The sequence below is a fragment of the Chiloscyllium plagiosum genome, unplaced genomic scaffold, assembly GCF_037043375.1.
Source record: "Chiloscyllium plagiosum isolate Xiang-an unplaced genomic scaffold, Cpla_swu_hap1 HiC_scaffold_17, whole genome shotgun sequence".
Taxonomy (NCBI): Eukaryota; Metazoa; Chordata; class Chondrichthyes; order Orectolobiformes; family Hemiscylliidae; genus Chiloscyllium; species Chiloscyllium plagiosum.
Window position 1 is genome coordinate 40,539,936 of NW_028270155.1, and position 20,851 is coordinate 40,560,786.

The window sequence follows — 20,851 nt, forward strand, 5'->3', positions numbered from 1 at the left end:
ATGGTCTGAGCTTGCTGATTGTCTTGTGATTGCACTCACATCCTATTCCAGAAGCTGCTGCTGCACTCAGACCTTGGACATTCATGCAGCAAGAGGAAGAATTAATGGGAACATAACCTCTTTGCCCTTATACTCTCCATACTAATTCACCCAGTATCCATCCTGGGCAGACATCAGGAATCATTTTGAGATGAGGCAAAGGTTGAAATATTCATTGAAGACTTTATTAAAATAAAACTCTCACTGAAACAATATCTATTCAATAAACGTAAACTCATCCAAGTATTTAACCCCTTATGAAACCAACTGTTTCCTTCAAGTACTTAATCACTTATGAAAATGTACATTTTTGTTCATAGCCTGATATCAAATATTTGGAGCTATTCATCAAACTACAAACTTACAACCCTTCCCCCCTCTACAATAATACATTATTCCTATAATGAGAGCCCTTAAGTGAACAGCTGCAGAAAAATCTTCCAAAGAGTTTTGATTTCTGCCAAAAGTGGACCTATCCAAATGACTCCCATATATTTAGATCTTTTGCTGAAATGTCTAAATCCCATAAATTACGTTTTGCATGTCCCACTACTAAAAATGGTACCTGGTTGAAGGCTTTTACATATGCAGCTGCTTTTGTGAACTGCAAGGCACTACTGAAGTGCCTGGCGAAAATGATGGGTGTCAGGTTTAGGGCAAGGCTTCTGAAATCGGGGCTGCAGCAAGAATTTGGCAAAGTCAGAGACCTCCTTCATTCTCATGAACATCCTAACTGTTGACAAAGTAATGTCAAGAAGTTGGCCAAAGATCAGCAAAATCTGAATTTTTAATCAACAGCACAATTTGGTTTGGTACATTTTAATCATTCCAACCTGTTATCTGTAAGTAAAAGTAAATGTGAGCATTTAAAATAGGTGGATTAACAACGATTTTAAAATAGCACATCAAATAACACAGTAATGGAGGGGATCTCCCTTGACATTTCTCATGGTTAGCCTACAGCAAACCTTTGATGATGAGCTGTGAAAATGGCTCATGCAGACCTGCTGAGCAGAAGTGTTGCATACATTATTCTCAGCTCCTGAGATCAAAGAGACAGTAACTTTATTGATTATTAATTCCTGATTACAAATAGGAAGAATCACTATCTCCTTCAGCTTTAATTTTTTTTACAACTATATTATTATGAATGCTAAACTTTGCAAATGCATCTGTTAAAATATATCCTTAATTGAAAGTATAACGTTTCACTCTGAAAAGTGCAAGTTGAATTGGTAAACACCTTAGTCTGGAGAAATGCCTGTGAGACTTGAGGTTTCATGGGTGATGAGCATTGAGATGAAAGAGAAATGCATAAGGAAACCCATTGGGATGATTGAGGACTCTGGGTCTATACTTGATAAGAGTTTAGAATAGAATCCCTACAGTGTGGAAATAGACCCTTTGGCCCAACAAGTCCACACCAACCCTCGAAAGAGTATCCCACCCAAACCCATTCCCCTACATTTGTCCTTAACTAACACATCCCTGAACACTACAGGCGATTGAACATGGCCAATTCAATTAACCTGCACATTTTTGGTTTGTGGGAGAAAACCAAAGCACCCAGAGGAAACCTGCGCAGACAGGGGGAGAATGTGCAAAATTCACACAGTCACCCGTGGCTGGAATCAAACCCATGTCCCTGGCGCTGTGAAGTAGCAGTGCTAACCACTGAGCCACCATGCCACCCCACAATGATGGATGAAGGAGGGTCTCATTGAAACTTACAGAACACTAACTGGACTGGATAGAATGGATTTGGAGATGTTTGCAGTAGTTGAAGAGACTATGACCTGAGGGAATAGCCTCAGACTTTCTAGAACTGAGATGAGGAGGAATTTCTTCAGCCATGATCTTCACAGATTAGATGGCTAATCTGTGGAACTCATTGCCAAGGAGAGCTGTAGAGGCCAAGTCATTGAATGTCATTTAAGACAGAAATAGACAGGCTTTTCATTAGTTGAAAAATGTGGTGCTGGAAAAACACAGCAGGCCAGGCAGCATCCGAGGAGCGGGAGAATCGGTGTTTCGGGCATAAGCCCTTCTTCAGGAATGAGGCTGGTGTGCCAAGTGGGCTGAGATGAAAGGTAGGGGGGAGGGAATTTGGGGGAGGGGCGCTGGGAATACGATAGGTGGAAGGAGGTGAGGGTGAGGGTGATAGGCCGGAGAGGGGCTGGGGGCGGAGAGGTCGGGAAGAAGATTGCAGGTGAAGAGAGCGGTGCTGAATCCGAGGGTTGGGATTGAGATAAGGTGGGGGGAGGGGAAATGAGGAAGCTGGAGAAATCTACATTTACTTACTACAAACTGACCGACTCCCACAGCTATCTAGATTACACCTCCTCCCACCCTGCCCCCTGTAAAAACACCATCCCATATTCCCAATTCCTCCGCCTCCGCCGCAGGAGAACCAGTTCCACCACCGAACAACCTAAATGGCCTCCTTCTTCAAATACCGCAATTTCCCCTTCGATGTGGTCGATGATGCCCTCCACCACATCTCCTCCACTTCCCGCACTTCCAGCCTTGAACCCCGCCCCTCCAATCACCACCAGAACAGAACCCCACTGGTCCTCACCTTCCACCCCACCAACCTCCGGACACATCGTATCATCCTCTGTCATTTCCGCCACCTCCAAACAGACCCCACCACCAGGGGTATATTTCCGTCCCCAACACTAATAGCATTCTGGAGAGACCACTCCCTCCGCAACTCTCTCGTCAGGTCCACACCCCCCACCAACCCAACCCCCACTCCCGGCACCTTCCCCTGCAACCGCAAGAAGTGCAAAACTTGCGCCCACACCTCCCCCCTCACCTCCCTCCAAGGCCCCAGTGGATCCTTCCATATCCATCGCAAATTCACCTGCACCTCCATACACATCATTTACTGCATCCGCTGCACCCGATGTGGTCTCCTCTACATTGGGGAGACAGGTCGCCTACTTGCGGAATGTTTCAGGGAACACCTCTGGGACACCCGCACCAACTAACCCAACCACCCCGTGGCTGAACACTTTAACTCCCCCTCCCACTCCGCCAAGGACATGCAGGTCCTTGGCCTCCTCCATTGCCAGACCCTGACCACACAACGCCTGGAGGAAGAGCGCCTCATCTTCTGCCTAGGAACCCTCCAACCACACAGGATGAATGTAGATTTCTCCAACTTCCTCATTTCCCCTCCCTCACTTTATCTCAGTCCCAACCCCGAATTCAGCACCGCCCTCTTGACCTGCAATCTTCTTCCCGACCTCTCCACTCCACCCCCTCTCCGGCCTATTACCCTCACCTCCTTCCACCTATCGTATTCCTAGCGCCCCTCCCCCAAATTCCCTCCCCCCTACCTTTTACCTCGGCCCACTTGGCACACAGCCTCATTCCTGAAGAAGGGCTTATGCCCGAAACGTGATTCTCCCGCTCCTCGGATGCTGCCTGGCATGCTGTGTTTTTCCAGCACCACATTTTTCAACTCAGGTCTCCAGCATCTGCAGTCCTCACTTTCTTCCAGGCTTTTCATTAGTAAAGGGATCAAAGGTTACAGGGACAAGGCAGAAGAATGGGGTTGAGAAACATAGCCGTGATTAATTGACAGAGCAGACTTGATAGGCTGAATGGCCTGCTCCTGCTCCTATATCTTATGGTCTTATAGTTGAGTTGAAGTTTTTAAGCACCTCTCACAGAACAGACAGATGTTACTGCTACAAGGCAGGGAGAAGAAAATTGGAATTTTCCAAGCATTGGTCTTCTGTGATGTGGAGTGGAAATAAGATTACTAGAGTCATAGAGATATACAGCATGGAATCAGTTCAACACATCCATGCCAACCAGACATCCAAACCTAATCTAGTCCCATTTGCCAGCACTTGGTCCATATCCCTCTAAACCTTTCTATTCATATACGCATCCAGGTGCCTTTTAAATGTTGTAATTGTACCAGCCTCCACCACTTCCCAAGGCAGCTCAATCTATACATGTACCACTCTCTGCGTGAACAAGTTGCCCCTTAGGTCCCTTTTAAATCTTGCCTCTCTCACCCGAAACCTACAACCTCTAATTCTGGATTCCCCGTCCCCAGGGAAAAGACCTTGTTTATTTACCCCATCCGTGACCCTCATGATTTTATAAATCTCTATAAGGGTCAACAGTTTTACCAGTGCTGACTAAAACATACGCAGGTTTGTTTACAAAACTCTCTGGAATTCTGGATTGTCAGCATTACAATGACCTGAGTGAGACAGGGAGTCAAAGCATACATTGCTGGTATTAATTGGATCTGGAAAGCTCAGGCAGAGTAGACGTATTGATGAGAGGTACTGGAATTGTATGCCTAATGTTGTCCAAAAAACAATTCTGTGCCACCACATTCTGTCTCCGGCCTGCATCTCTCCTGCTGGGACTCCTAACAATCACCAACCTTTTTCCACCAGGTGAAAGATTACAGCTGGGTATGAAGTGACAAGAGGTCGATTGGTGTGAGAGCTAGCCATCTGAAGCCTTGCCTACCCCCTTAACTTGCCAGGTTGGGGGAGGGAAATGTAGGTACAGCATTTGGAAGGACTGACATGTTTACAAATACACCTCACTGGGGATTGTAATATTCTATCCTATGTTCCTTAAAATTGGATTATGATCAATAACTAAGCAGAAATAGAAGTTTCCCTATGTTAATAGTTATCCTGAAATTCAAATGCACAGAAGTTTTTAATGTCAAATACTTGGCAGTAAACATCATCTGGTGCTAATGCTCTCTCCACAGCTCTCAGTGGCAGTGTGAAGGAGTGATAATCACTTTCATATTTAGTTGTGAACTCAGCAAAATCTTTAGGCCCCAAAAATCTGAAAAGCAGAATTGTTTCTCATTTTCAGGCAAAAGGTAGGGTTCTACTCGGCTGTAAAATAGTTCCAACTAACACCATTGCTGACTTCTTTGATTAGTGATTAAAAAAATTTTAAACGTCAAAATTATGAAGAAGAAAAAGAAGGAAGAGGGATTAAGGAGAGGGAATGAAATGAGATGGATTATCCGGGTAAAACATTGACAGACTTGACCATTTCTGGACTACAGTATTCTACGTGTTGCCTCAAACAAGAATTTCTTGGCACATATTAATAACTTCAGGAGCAGAATGTACCACGAGACCCACTCTCCAATTTCACTCAGTTAAACTGGGTATGCACTCTTCAAAGGGCATGGTTTAGATGAGAAGATTTACATCCCAATAATGATCAATTGCTCTGTCCTTGCAGAATAGTGACATTTTACCAGATTGTCAAAATAATTGCATTTATTTTGGATCACAGAACACAACTTGGATACAATATCATTGTTGTACAACATTGTTGAATATAACTGAAACACTCTTGCAGTCCTTATATCATGTGATTGTCAATGCAGAATTCCCTGGCAGAGATTTGCTTCTTATACTGTTGTACAAAGTGGCCAGGACAGAACAATAAGGTCCTGGCTCAGGTTCTAGTTTCTGTAAAGTCTGTTAATTGCAGGATTCTCACTGTATAAAGACCAGGCATAGCAAATTGGGTAGATTTCCTTTTCAACTGAATACTAAGGAGCAGGAAATACACGTGTTCAGTTGCTACTTGAGAGCATGTGCTCTGCACTGGGGCTTTCTGATTTGCTCCAATCAGTAAAACAGTGTGGATACCACGGAAGCATCCTTTGAACTTCTGAATTCATATCAATTAGAAATGTACAGGATTTAAATTGCATTGTTGCTGTTAGAAAAAAACATACAAGGTACTTATTTTAAGTTATTTTCTGCATTGTTCTAATACTGACAGCTTAACATTTGCGCTGGAAAAGTGCAGAGAGGAATGTGGTATAAGTGCTTTGGAATTTCTTAAGTGAATAGCGCTAGTCAAAGTTCTGAAACTCATCAAGAAAAAACAAAATACTTTAATCAAATACTTCAAATCAAAATAAAATTGTACATTTTAAAAAAATATAGTATTTATACATTTCATATTCTATTAAACCCATGTTATAAGCAATAACATTTAACAGAATGGAAGATATTGTCCTTGCTATTGTAAGACTAGCATTCATTAATCTTGTTCAGTGAAGTAAACTTGTCTGGCCCATAGGTTTGTGTAGCCCCGCAATACGTAGTTCACATAAACATCCTCCAAAGTGGGATGAAGCATGGAATGTGTCATATCCAAAGAGCATACTTTATTTAGAAAAAGATATGTAAGAAACAAAGCATACATTTCACCCCAAGATACTTCAACTGAAGGGTGCTGCCTCGGCTGGGTGTTTACTATGGATACTTTCAGATGTATACCTTAAGCTGGCATCAACAAACCAAGACATCAACAACACAGTCCTCTTTTATGAGCCACTGTGTTTTAGGCAATTCATTTTCAAAAGTGATTGCACTTTCTTAAAGACGAATCATATCATGGAACTTCCTCCGTGTCAACGAAGGTTTTCAGTTTGTCAATGTTGCTTTCTGGATAGCCATCTTTTTTTTTCTGGAGTCAGGAACACTTCCCATGGTGTAAACTCGTTGATCCTGGAACAGTCGAGCAGAGTTTGTCCCTGAACCTGTTCATGCCAGACGAATGCTGAATTCAATAACAGCTTGTGTCTTAATGAAATACATTTTCTTGTCATATAGCTCCTGAACATGATTTAAGGCAAAAGATTAAAAGTTTCAGGAATGGAAGGAACACATACCACTAAAACAAAAACAAGATATTGAGGATGATAGAAATTTGAAATAAAAACACAAAGCACTGCAGAAACTTAGCGGGATTGGTAGCATCTATGGAGATAGAAACAGAGCTAACCTTTTGAGTCTGAATGCACTTTTCCTCAGAAGAAGTGTTGGACAGGATCCAAAGCATTAACTGTATTGCTGGATCCACAGATGCTCCCAGACCTACACAGATTTTCCAGCACTTTCTATCTTAGAACAAAGGTCACTACTCTACAACAATGAACACTGCCTATCAATACATGATAGAATAACAGTGGTTTTGTTGTTCACCCACTAGAGTGACCCAAACAGAGCCTACATGTGAAGCTTCCTGCATACATTCCTGTAGCACAGCCAGGCTGCATCATTGTTTGAATGCATACATCTATTAGGCTACCTAACTAATCATATGCTCTGGCCTGAATCAATGTTGGAGAATGATCTTCCTTTTAAGCTCCAAGTCATATTTATAGAAATACAAGAATCAGATCTAGTAACTGGATTGTATATTTCACTCAAATATTTGCACATCTTTGATAACTGAAAAATGTGTTGCTGGAAAAGTACAGCAGGTCAGGCAGCATCCAAGGAGTAGGAGAATCGATGTTTCGGGCATAAGCAGACCTTGAAATATATCGTACATGTATACATGTAATATTTCATAGTTTGTGCCATTCTTTGCTAAGTTGAAACACAATCCGCACAAGAATTCTACCTCAGTATGACTAAATTGCTCAATGTCAGCTTCCATTTGAAACTGGCAGAGAAATCACACACAATGAAAATTGATCAAAACTGACCCTGGGGCATCAGCAGCAAACCGTAGACAGTAATTGGGTAGCTCATGCAGCTTATGGGTTGGAGGGTTTGAAATTTTAGTTAGCTTGGCCCTGGAGGTTTGCGAGAGGATATTGCAGACACAAGGCATGGAAAGGCCTATTGAATCTGAAGCAGCACCCGCCTGGAGAATTTCTCTGTGAACAGGACAACGTCTGCTTCACCTAGTTTTACAGAAATTAAAATCCCAAAAGAAAAATTCCTCCCCTGTTTTTGTGGTTACCCTGCAATCCATGTAAAAGTCCTAAATTAGCCATTAAAGTTCCAGAACAGATAGACATGCATAAAGTGTGCAGCTGACAATCATTTTGCAGCCCTGTTCAAAATGAGCACCAAGACCTAAATTTTGAACATTCACGGCATTTGGCTGGTTACTAGGACACTACGAAGTCACTGTGCTCTTCTAAGGATCTCTGGGTATAAAACATTGCTGCTGGATAGCTGTACCCCAGTGCTCACTGTCAATCAGAAAAGAGACATACATCTGTCCAATTTGCATCTCCACAGTTTCAATCCACAAGTGGAGATGGTCTCACAGCACAAAATGGCTCCCAATTCAACACTTAGGGGATGTTTCTATTTCTCACAAAGTAATAAAAAGTTTGACTATTGTTCTTTACCAATTATTTGTTGGTCTAGAAAGTAAAGATTGATTCTTTCTTTAAATAACTAAAATTCTGATGGAATGTTAATGGTGCGCTAATCCATGCATAGATTCCCATCTTTACTGTCCTCTTTAAAATTGTCAGTATAAGAGTCCATATTGCAACATAGATATTTTTTTCTGTTTTTATTTTAGCATTGGTTTCTTTTTTCCTTGCTGCTTTCAAACTATCAGACTTGTATCTTTAGGTGGGTTTTCCACAAAGAAAGAGCCATGAGGTCATTCTTGTTTGTGTTTTGTATGCCAAAAAGCAAGTTGGCAGAACAGACTGATGTCTGGGCACAGGTATGTCTTCATTAGCATAGAAAACTGCCATTTCCCCCTTTTTGTTTGTACTTAGCCTGAATATTATTTTAGTAGATTTCAGCTATGCTGCAGCACTGTAGAAGACCAATTTTTTAAAAGTGGATTATCTGTGATAATCCTATTTAAAAGAGAGAGACTCTAGATAAGATAGGTGTCCTGAAAATTATCAACAATATTAACTGTTTAGATTGTTAGCATATCACATATTTAAACATAGTCTGAGTGTTGTGCTTAATGATATTATGTACCTTACATATGCATAGCTGATTGACTGAACACACTACACTGATGTCAATGCACCAAGGGTCTTTTAGAGGTTAGGTGGACACCTTTATTTTGGAACGTCACATATTATGACATCATATAATATCTTAAGGTACACACGCATTAACGTAACCCTGACCTTATGTTTCTTACCAGCAGGGACTGCTGGCAATTTCTAGAAGTATTCAGTTCAGAGGGTGCCCCAGCATTGTTGTCAGGATGGCAGGTGGAAGGGTGAGTTTGATCGTAGAATTGGAAAGGTGGCTAGTGGTCCCTGAGAACAACCGACAAGCTGAAAACAGGGTTCCATGTACAACCTGAAAGATTCCATTACCCTTGGAAAATCATTGCCAATTGCTTAACAACATCAATTGGCTTTCACTACTGCCTGCTAGGTTACCATCAGCACTTTGAACGTGCCTCTGGACAGGGTGGGAGGTACTGAGATTGTCCAGTCAAATGTTAATCCCTTGTATCCAATCCTATACCCAAAGACCTGATAAAATTCCTTTTCATGTTGCTTCTATAATCCTGACAAGGACACAAAAAGAAGAATCATGTTTTTCAGGGCTGATGAGCTTTACTCACCAAGCACATTACTTTTGTACTGATAATATAAACACACAGAAGAAAGTTTTACCTTTAGCTGCACACCTGTACAAGGTACATACCTATGCATTTAATTCTCCCAAATTAATTCAGTCGAATATTTGGGTTTTTATGATTGGCATTTTTCAGTCTTTCCTTTCCATCATTTGAGATGTTATTCACCAGAATCCTAAAAGAGAAAGACATCTAATGATTCTAAAAGTAAGGATCAAAAGTCTTCAGTTCTTCAATGAGTAAAAGGGCTGAACACCAGGATAATGAAATGAAAGACCATTTTGTAAAGGCTGTGTTTTCTCTGTAGTTCTTTCTTCATCCACAGGGAGGAATTATGTACCTTTTTTTTATTTTGTTCTTGGATGCAATATAGAAAAGCAAATGAAGTGGGAAATCTCGTGTATAAAATAGTGCACACCCAATTTTCTTTTTGGCTTAAGTGCAGCCACAGAAAACTCTGCTTTAAATGTGACCAGAGCATGTATTTTTAAAAAGAAAACTACTTCCATTCCAAGTGGCAACTGTAACATCTTTTAACTTGTTACAACAAACACTATAAATGATACATGATTTCTTCTGACGCTGCAAAAAAGTCATGAGAGACTGTGTAAATATGTCAGTATAATTATTATATAGTGGATGTTTTGAGGCGATTCTGAACTAACTATTTCAAAGAATAAATGTGTCCTCCTGTTGATACCTGAAATAATTCCGCAGATGCTGATCTTCCATCACCATTCACACTTTAGTTACATGTAGAAAGTTCTTGTCACTGATCCAGCTTCCTCAGAGCCAGCTCAGAGTGAACAAGACATCTGGCACTCCTGTTCTTATCTGTAAGCCAGGGCTCCCTGTTTGGACATGATCAACAGCCCCAAACAGAAACTCATATTCTATGATATCTATCTGGCGTTACATTCACTTCAATACCGAACGTGAGCAGTTCTGTTCAACACTGCGTTATTGCAATGTGGTTTTTTCAACACAGACTGAAATTAACTTTTATTTATTTTTAACTAGAACTAATTATAAATATTAAGTTATTTGCCAGTTAAGTAAAATAAACATACCAATTATATCTTACACTTCTCTTTTAACTCAGTAGCATTTTAAAAAGGAACTTTAATTCCTTATCACAATGTGAATCTCATTCTTAATAAAACAAAGATCAAATTTTAAAATTTGTCTGTTATTTTTGCCTCGCTTTCCAGTGGGATCACAGCATAGACACACCGATAAACAGAAACGTTAGCATAGGAGTTGACATTTAGTCCACTGAGATTATATCACCATTCACTGAACTTAGGATCGATCTGTGAACTAACTATATTTACCTGCCTGCATTCCATATTCTTTGGTGAATGAAAATTGATTACTCTCAGTTTTGAAATTAACATTTAATCCAGTATCGATTACTTTTTGTGAAAGAAAGAGAGGGTGAAACCTCTAGCACCTTTTTCATGAAGAAATGTTTCCTAATTTCACTCCTGAAAAATTGTGCCTACCTTTTTTTTTACTATGGTCCTAGATGAATACAACATAGCTAGTGAAGATACTTTCTCCCAATCTATTTTACCAGTTTTTCTTAATACCTTGAAAACTTCAGTCAAATCACTCTTAAATATTCCAAATTCTAGGGAATACAACATAAATTTATGTCACTTCACCAAAAATTTACTCTTGATGTCCAGGTATTATTCAGATACAGCTATAATGCACTGAACCAAGACCAATACCATATATCCACCTAGGGTGTGTTGCTCAGAACTGGTCACAGTAGTCTAGGTGTGGTCTAACCAGGATATGTATAGCTATCTTTCACCCTCTTGCACTCTGTTCCAGTAGAAATAAGACCGTATTAACTCTTTTAGCTATTTTCTGAAACGGGTTATATCTCTACATTCTGCACCCCATTTCATCAGGTCTCTTTGGATGTCCGAGAGTTTTTAGCTTTTCACAGGTTAGACAGTGCTCTGTTTTATTCTTTTACATTTGACGATACTGAAATCCGTTTGCCACCATTTTGCCAATTCACCTAAATGATCAATATTTCTTTTGCATTTTCATTTACACTGATTACAATTCTACACATCTTTGTTTCATCATCAAGTCTGATGAAGAAGCTTCAAAATACAATCTTCTAAGAAAATGCCAGCCTTCTATCTATGACTGTAATCAACTAAAAAATTGCAAAGAAAGAACATTTTAATAAATGAACAATAAAACAAAATTCTTACCACAACTCTTCAAGTGTGTCATTCACTTCTAAAGCACTTCTAAAATAATCGCTCCCTTTCTCACTGATACCATTGTCTCCGAGTCTACAAACAAATATTCTCCATTGTATTAATGAGCACCCACAAAGTACAGCAATATGTACAATGAAATCCCTTAAATATGAAAATGTATGAATCACAGATACGCATAACAACAAGAAAATAATAGAGCACTTTTAAAGGAGCCATTCTCTTAAAAATGAATAATGACCTGCCTCCAGCCAAATTAATTCTAAGTAGGAAATCAGATGGGGAATTTGCTGAACCACCACTAACTGAGGCTTTTAACTGGGAAACTGATACTCACGTAAGCCTCTCATAGCACCACCGCTGGTATTCACCCAGTGGTGAGGCTAGGTGGAGTGGTGCAGAAGGAGATCTGACCACGTTCGGAGCCCACCGAACGAACCTTAACCGGGTGTGTATGCGTGTGTGTGTCCATCCTTCCTCATTGTACTAATTCAAAGGACCAAGCATCACGACTCAGTACTCCAATGAAAGACTCATCTCTGTCCTATTTGCCAATCCTTCTCCCATGCAGCCCACCACCGCCTTGGCCTGTGCCTAGTGGGTACGTGAAGCAGCAGATACTAGCTCCCTTGTGTCATTTAATAATTAGCACTGCTGGCTTCTGGAGGGTAAGCAGTTCTTGCTGGGTGGGACATCTGCCGTTTGGGTCCTTGATTCTGGGAAAGGTCCACCACTGCCCAGTTAAATGATTCATCAGATTTAACAACAAAGATGGGACAGATGGTTTGCGCTTGTTTCCAGCTCGCAGGTGGCATTCCCAATGCCTCTGTCCAATGTAGCCAAAGCTCACTGCAAACATCAGCCAGGCTCAGCCCATGAGCACACAGACAAGTGCTAAACCACCAGGCAATAAAAAATGTGAGTAAAAGCAAACTTAAAAGCTCACCTGAAAATAGGTGAACCTGGGAGAGATTGGGATTGGAAAAAACATTCTTCTGCGAGTGTACATTTAAGCACTTACCTTAGTTCAACCAAGCTGCGATTTTTTTTCATTGCTTCTGCCATATACATTGCACCTTCATCCCCGATCTTGTTAAATTGCAAGCTGAAACAGGACACACATATATTTAATTTCCCTTCAATAATGAGAACAGCCCTCTTGGCACCAAACTAACTCAATTCATTAATATTTTGAGCAGTTTGGGAAAAAAAGGAAACTCATTACACTCCTCGGTTCAATCTTCAACATATATTAAGTTAGCTCATTTAACTTGAGGTGGTCATGGAGCATTGGTTCATAGCCTGTAGGTGAAAGAGTGATAATGAAATTGAACCAGGCTTTCTAGTTTTTGAGCTAGTGACTTCTACACTGCCACCTATTGATGAGGAGGGAAGAACAGCTTCAGGTATAGTTGTAATAATGGCTGTGAATATTAGAGATTCATGAATGAGGAAATGCATCCATAGCATGATGGAACCATCCTGTGCTTTCAGAAAGGGAGGGGGAAATGGGGATTTAGAGAAAGGAAAGTTGAATTCTTGAGGGGTAATGGTGCAGTGCTTTGGAACATCAAGCGCTCTACCATTCATTTGTAGAGTGCAGGACCACAAGTATCTCGTCTCATATGGTGGGAACCTTTCTCTGGCCAAGCAAAATGAAGACCATGAATAAAGAGAAAAAGCTCCAGAATTCCTCAGGTGGGAACGATCTCATTAATTTGTAAGGTAGTTTTATTTGCATGGATCAGATGTAAGGCTGTTTTTGAAAACAGTTTCTCCATTGTTGACAGTAACTTTGGTGCTCATTTTCCCTTTGTAATGGAAATTTCCCAATGCCATTTGCTACTGCCCCAGGCAATTAGTTCTATAGACAAGGGTGCTAATTTGCGCTACTATTGGGGTCCATAGTCAATCCTGTGGAAGCCAATATACCAGCACTCTGTGGACCACCTATTATCAATATACAGTCACATTGCAGCATTGTAGTGAGAGCTCCTAGCTTAAGGAAAGCCAATCAACTGTTCTAACAGTGAGTACTTTTAACTTAGCAAAGGACATAACTTCCTCTGAGGTATTGAGGAAATGGGTGGTGACAGAGTATGTCTTCCAGTGGGTTCAGGCCCTATTTTTAAATAAACACATTTAGAGAACAGTTCATATATTAATAAATTAATAATGTAATTGTGTCTCTCATTATACCTGGGTGATACAGTTACTTTTATCTTAGGTTTATTAAATAATGAAACACACAAGTTAATTTGTCAACAGTCCAGGAAGCAGAGTATTGAGAATTCCTCTTCATCAAGATAAGGATCCACAATGGACTTGAAATGGGAACCATGAACAGTGCTGTCATGAAATTTAGTAATATCCACGGGTAGTGCACACAAAATTTGAGGAAACAATACCCGAAAACTCGCAACGTTGTGTTCATCTCCAGGGCTTCAGCAATCGAACGGGCACCTTTAGCTCGGACAGAATTTGCCCTTAATCTAGTGAAATCAGAGAGATTTTGTTAAAATAAACAAAGTAAAACCATCAGTCATCATAACAGCAGTTAATTTTGTTAATAAATTCTCTTGCAAGTTTGACAAACATTTGATTTTGCTAAGTTGAATACATACCCCAATGTTTTCAGACTACTGTTTGTTTTCAATGCATCAGCTATTTGAGCTGCTCCTTTTTCCTGTATGGAGTTGTGCTTTAACCTGTGAAGATTCCAGATATTCAGACAGTATAACATTTGTATCATTTGCTTGGACCTGAAGCTAGCAATACACAAATATCCATGGACACTGTAGTCCATCAGGTCACTGATAGCATCTGATTTACTTATAACTGATTTGGAAATTTCCCAATTAATTTAGGACGCATGGCATACAGGGAAATTATTTATTGCAGTTAAACAGAGAAATGCAAGCTCTTACAGTACAAAACACATCAGAAACAGTTATTTTCATGTGCTAAACATGTGTTAATTTAATGTTGCATTTATTAAACTGCTTTTAACTTGAATCAGAAACACAATGGTGTAAATACATTTTGGAGTTACTTAATTTTGAGAATCAAGATTATTATTTACAACCAGCTAAAACTAATGATATGATATATTCGAAAAATAAGCAAGACTGGTCATCGTCTTCTATTATAAAAATCAATTAGAGCCATAGTCATAGAGATGTACAGCTTCGTTCCAACTCATCCATGCCAACCAGATATCCCAATCCAATCTAGTCCTATCTGCCAGCACCTGGCCCATATCCCTCCAAAACCCTGCTATTCATATACCCATCCAGATGTCTTTTAAATGTTGCAATTGTACCAGCCTCCACCACTTCCTCTGGCAGCTCATTCCATACACATACCACCCTCTGCGTGAAAACATTGCCCTTTAGGTCTCTTTTATATCTTTCCCCTCTCACCCTAAACCTATGCCCGCTAGTTCTGGACTCCCCTACCTCAGGGAAAAGACTTTGTCTATTTATCATATCCATGCCCCTCATGATTTCATAAACCTCTATAAGGTCACCCATCCTCCGATGCTCCAGGGAAAACAGCCCCAGCCTGTTCAGTCTCTCCCTATAGCTCAAATCCTCCAACACTGGCAACACAATTGTAAATCTTTTCTGAACCCTTTCAAGTTTCACAACATCTTTCCGATAGGAAGGAGACCAGAATTGCATGCAACATTCCAACAGTGGCCTAACCAATGTCCTGTACAGCTGCAACATGACCTCCCAACTCCTGTACTCAATACTCTGACCAATAAAGGAAAGCATACCAAACGCCTTCTTCACTATCCTATCTACCTGCAACTCCACTTTCAAGGAGCAATGAACCTCTACTCCTAGGTCTCTTTGTTCAGTAACACTCCCAAGGATCTTAACATTAAGTGTCTAGGTTCTGCTAAGATTTGCTTTCCCAAAATGCAGCACCTCACATTTATCTAAATTAAACTCCATCTGCCATTTCACAGCCCATTGGCCCATGTGGTCAAGATCCCGTTGTAATCTGAGGTAACCTTCTTCGCTGTCCACTACACCTCCAATTTTGGTGTCATCTGCAAACTTACTAACTATACCTCTTATGCTCACATCCAAATCATTTATATATATGATGAAAAGTAGTGGACCCAGCACCGATCCTTGTGGCACTCCACTGGTCACAGGCCTCCAGTCTGAAAAACAACCCTCTACCACCACCTTCTGTCTTCTACCTTTGAGCCAGTTCTGTATCCAAATGACTAGTTCTCCATGTATTCCATGAGGTCTAACCTTTCTAACCAATCTCCTATGGGGAGCCTTGTCGAATGCCTTACTGAAGTCCAAATAGATCACACCTACCGCTCTGCCCCCTCGTCAATTCTCTTTGCTACTTCTTCAAAAAACTCAATCAAGTTTATGAAACATGATTTCCCACGCACAAAGCCATGTTGACTATCCCTAATTACCTTTCCAAATACGTGTACGTCCTGTCCCTCAGGATTCCCTCCAACAACTTGCCCGCCACTGAGGTCAGGCTCACTGGTCTATAGTTCCCTGGCTTGTCCTTACCACCTTTCTTAAACAGTGGCACCATGTTAGCCAATCTCCAGTCTTCCGGCACCTCACCTGTGACTATCGATGATACAAATATCTCAGCAAGAAGTCCAGCAATCACTTCTCCAGCTTCCTACAGAGTTCTAGGGTACACATGATCAGGTCCTGGGGATTTATCCACTTTTACATGTTTCTAGATATCCATCACTTCCTCCTCTGTAATATGGACACTTTTCAAGATGTCACAATCTATTTCCCCACATTCTATATCTTCCTTGTCCTTCTCCACAGTAAATACTAATGCAAAATACTCGCTAAGTATCTCCACCACCTCCTCCACACAAAGGCTGCCTTACTGATCTTTGAGAGGCCCTATTCTTTCCCTAGTTACCCTTTTGTCCTTAATGTATTTGTAAAAACCCTTTGGATTCTCCTTAACTCTTTTTGCCAAAGTTACCTCATGTCCCCTTTTTGTCCTCCTGATTTCTCTCTTAAGTATACTCCTACTGCCTTTTCTACTCTTCTAAGGATTCACTCGATCTATCCTATCTATACCTGACGTATGCTTCCTTCTTTTTCTTAACCAAAACCTCAATTTCTTTAGTCATCCAACATTCCCTCTACCTATCAGCCTTTCCTTTCACCCTAACAGGAATATACTTTCTCTGGACTCTCATTATCTTGTTTCTGAAGGCTTCCCATTTACCAGCTGTCCGTTTACCTGTGAACATCTGCGCCCAATCAGCTTTTGAAAGGTCTTGCCTAATACCATCAACGCTGGCCTTTCTCCAATTTAGAACTTCAACTTTTCTTGTACACACTTAACAAATTCCTCTCCATCTAAACCCTTAACACTATGGCAGTCACAGTCTATGTTTGGAAAGTTAAAATCACCTACCAGAACCACCCTATTATTCTTACAGATAATTGAGATCTCCTTACAAACTTGTTTCTCAATTTCCCTCTGACTATTAGGGGGTCAATAATACAAGCCCAATAAGGTGATCATCCCTTTTTTATTTCTCAGTTCAACCTAAATAACTTCTCTGGATGTATTTCCAGGAATATCCTCCCTCAGTACAGCTGCAATGCTATCCCATATCAAAAACGCCACTCCCCTCCCTCCTCTCTTGCCTCCCTTTCTGTCCTTCCTGTAGCAATTTATATCCTGGGACATTAAGCTGCCAGTCCTGTCCATCCCTGAGCCATGTTTCTGTAATTGCTACAATATCCCAGCCACATGTTCCTAACCATGCCCTGAGTTCATCTGCCTTCCCTGTTAAGCCTCTGGCATTGAAATAAGTGCAGTTTAATTTATCAGTCCTACCTTGTTCTCTGTTTTGTCCCTGCCTGCCCTGACAGTTTGACTCGCCTTTGTTCTCAACTGTACCAATCTCAGATTGATCTCTTTCCTCACTACCTTCTTGGGTCCCATCCCCCCAACCTTACTCGTTTAAATCCTCCTGAGCAGCTCTAGCAAATCTCCCTGCAAGTATATTAGTCCCCTTCCAATTTATGTGCAATGCGTCCTTCTTACACAGGTCACTTCTACCCCAAAAGAACTTCCAATAATCCAAAAATGTGAATCCTTCTCCCATACATCAGCTCCTCAGCCATGCATTCAGCTGCTCTATCCTTCTATTCCTGCCCTCACTAGCTCGTAGCACCGGGAGTAATCCAGATATTACTACTCTCAAGGACCTCCTTTTTAAATTTCTGTCTAACTCTCTGTAATCTCTCTTCAGAGTCTCAATCCTTTCCCTTCCAACATTGTTGGTTCCAATGTGTACAATGACCTCCTGCTGGCCCCTCTCCCCTGTGAGAACATTCTGCGCCCTCTCTGAGACATCCTTGATCATGGCACCAGGGAAGTAACACACCATTCAGATTTTTTGCTGCTGGCCACAGAAACGTCTGTTTGTACCTCGGACTAGAGAGTCCCCCTAACACAAATGATCGCGTGGAATCCATCATGCTTTAAGATTACTATCCTGACGTATTCACTGATTTGTTTAACATTTGTTTAAAGATTTTGTTTTAAACAGTGAATGCTGATGTTACTGTAAGAAATCTCGTTTGGAAAAGTTAGCATTGCAAAATACCTACATATGTGATATAATAATCACTGAAAATCCAATGATTAAATACTACTTCTATGCTAACAGATTTTTTTTTAATCATTTACTTCAATGAGTCCTCCCAATTTCTGTACTGGCATTAGCTACAGTACAATCTAATAAAACAAAAATAACAATACAATAGTGTACTAATCATAACTTTTAACAATTTAATCTTTTAGATATACAAAGTAAGTCCAGGCTTCTATAAAGTACAAAGTTAAGAACCTGAAAACAAAACTGTTGATCAACACAATGATACAACAGTTCAAGAAAAGAGTTTAGAATTAACTTTGTTATTCTTTGGCTGTGAATTTTAACTCGTAAAAAGTCAGTTTTTAACGAACAACATTTTGTTTAGTTTATATCTTCATCGTGAACCAAAATTTGCAATTGATATTTGATTTTATCCACTCTGCCATTTTTAAGATGTGAAACAGATGAAGGCAATTTACCTTAAAATTTCTATTCTGCACGTCTTACTTCTGAGTGCATTTGCAATGATCTCTGCTCCTTCATCTTCCAGCATGTTTCCCTCTAAACTGTGAATGAAAGGAAAATTATCATCATCTTGTTCACCTGGTATTTGTGAATATTCTTCAGCTAATGAAATATTCATTCCTGTAGCTGCATTGGGTGAACAACTCAATTTTAGGTAGGTCATTTCTGTTCATGGCCTCCTATGCTTCTCATTGACCCAGGACTGACCCCTGGCTTTATGATAAGGATAGAGGGGGTGATATGCCAGATCATGAGGTTGCAGACTGTAGATGAGTGCAACTGTGCTCCTGCTGATGGCCCACAGTGACTCATGGATGTCCAGTCTTGAGTTGTAGATCACTTTGAAACCTATTCCATTCCCCACAGCAAAATGGACAGCAACCTCAATATGAAAGCAGGGCTGTGTCACCTGAAGGACTAGGTGCTGTTCATTCCTACTGGTATTGAATGTATGTACCTGCTACAGGTAGATTGGTGGGGATGAGGTCAAGTATGTTGTAAGGCCAGTTTTACAGTGGTGGGGTAGGGGGATGGGGTGGTGTTAAGGGAGTTGCAAAGAATGGTAGTTGGCAGTGAGATTTCACAAGGACCAGAGTAAATGTTAAAGGGCAACTCCCTCCTGACTGTGTTACCATCTCTGGAAATGGTGATGGGTGACAGCTGATGGAAGATTTGGTGCCGTCTGTAGGATTTTATCGAGCTGGTCTGTGGAGCAACTCGCAATTTTTACACAAGCTCACTCCTAAGATTAGTAAAGAGGACTTTGCAGGGTTGACTGGGATGGGTGCCCTCTTGTTGTTTTTGACAATGCCGTAATGTCAATCCAGTTTCACTCCTTTTATTATACTTTGTCGCAGTTAGATACAACTGAGTGACTTGCTAGACCACTTCAAGAGGGGAGTAAAGACTCAATGACATTGTTCAGAGTCAATCACATTGCTATGAGTCTGGAGTCACATGTAGACCAGACAAAACAAGGAATGCAGATTTATTTTCCTAAAGGGCATTAATGAGTCAGACTTATTTTCACGGATTTGTTTCCACAAAGCTTTTCATTGTGTCTGGTTACACGTGACAATATATTCAATTCAATTCAATTGTTTTTATGGCATTCGACAATGGTTTTATGGTGACTAAAAGACAAGTTTCTAATTCCAGATTTATTAATTGAACTAATAATTCACTATGTAAGATGGTGGGATTCAAACTTGTGTCCACCAGCATTAGAACTGGGCCACTAACTCCCTGTTGACCTGTAGGAAAAGGTACAGAGAATTGACCTAAGGCTGGGTTCTGAAATTGGGATTTTGAGGAGGTAACAGGCAATGGGGTTTTAGATCAAAAATCCAAAATATCGGGGCTGATAGCACGATTGCCAGTTATGGGTGGAATGCTCATGAAACTAGAGTTTCCAGGCAGAATTATAGGGAGTTAGAGAAATTAGGAACAATAAAATGATTGGCAAATTCAAATTAGAAGGATGAGAATTAATTTGAGGCACTGCTGGATCCGGAGCCAACATGGGAAGAAGGAGTGATGGATCATGGATGAATGCAGGCAGGGGATTTTGCTGAGTTGAAATTTAATGAATTATGAAGCCTACCAGGAGAACATTGGAACAGCCAAACCTATGTGACAGGGGCATGGATGGAAGTTTTAGCAATGGCTGTGTTTGCTGACACCAGCATATGTGAACCATGCGCTGCTTTAAATTACATTGGGGTTGGGTTTGTTGGGGTGGGAATGAGGGGAGACTGGGAGGACCATAGAAAAAGAGTGTCCGCCCACCCACCAAAACTGTCCCATGCACCCTTTCCCCACCACTGAAACCCTATTCAAATTCTTGTGCACAATACTTTTGCATGTGATGTCACACACGAACTACATCTATGTGATGACACTGTATTTGGAACTGTGCACATGCACATTTCTAAATGAGCTCACATGTGTAGTTGCCCTCAGTTGCCAGTGTCAGCAAACATTGCCTTAAAGTTAATAACATTGAAAGTTTTGTACT

The 20,851-nt window shown here is 40.6% G+C and overlaps 1 protein-coding gene across 2 annotated transcripts in view; it reads right to left on the bottom strand.

The window, feature by feature from the left end:
* Window positions 1–5,311: 5,311 nt before the first annotated feature.
* LOC122558376 (nucleotide-binding oligomerization domain-containing protein 1-like) overlaps window positions 5,312–20,851 on the bottom strand; it is a 44,007-nt gene continuing 28,467 nt past the window's right edge. The window contains exons 8-14 of one of the 2 annotated variants that reach the window (XM_043706882.2): window positions 18,789–18,875; window positions 14,303–14,386; window positions 14,087–14,170; window positions 12,700–12,783; window positions 11,670–11,753; window positions 9,501–9,607; window positions 5,312–6,604 (exon numbers count right to left, since the gene is read on the bottom strand). In XM_043706882.2, coding sequence (XP_043562817.2) covers window positions 9,523–9,607; window positions 11,670–11,753; window positions 12,700–12,783; window positions 14,087–14,170; window positions 14,303–14,386; window positions 18,789–18,875 — 508 coding nt within the window. In that variant the 3' untranslated portion in view covers window positions 5,312–6,604; window positions 9,501–9,522. Of the gene's footprint in view, window positions 6,681–9,500; window positions 9,608–11,669; window positions 11,754–12,699; window positions 12,784–14,086; window positions 14,171–14,302; window positions 14,387–18,788; window positions 18,876–20,851 lie in introns of both variants that reach the window. The other variant, XM_043706881.2, reaches the window with a different exon arrangement.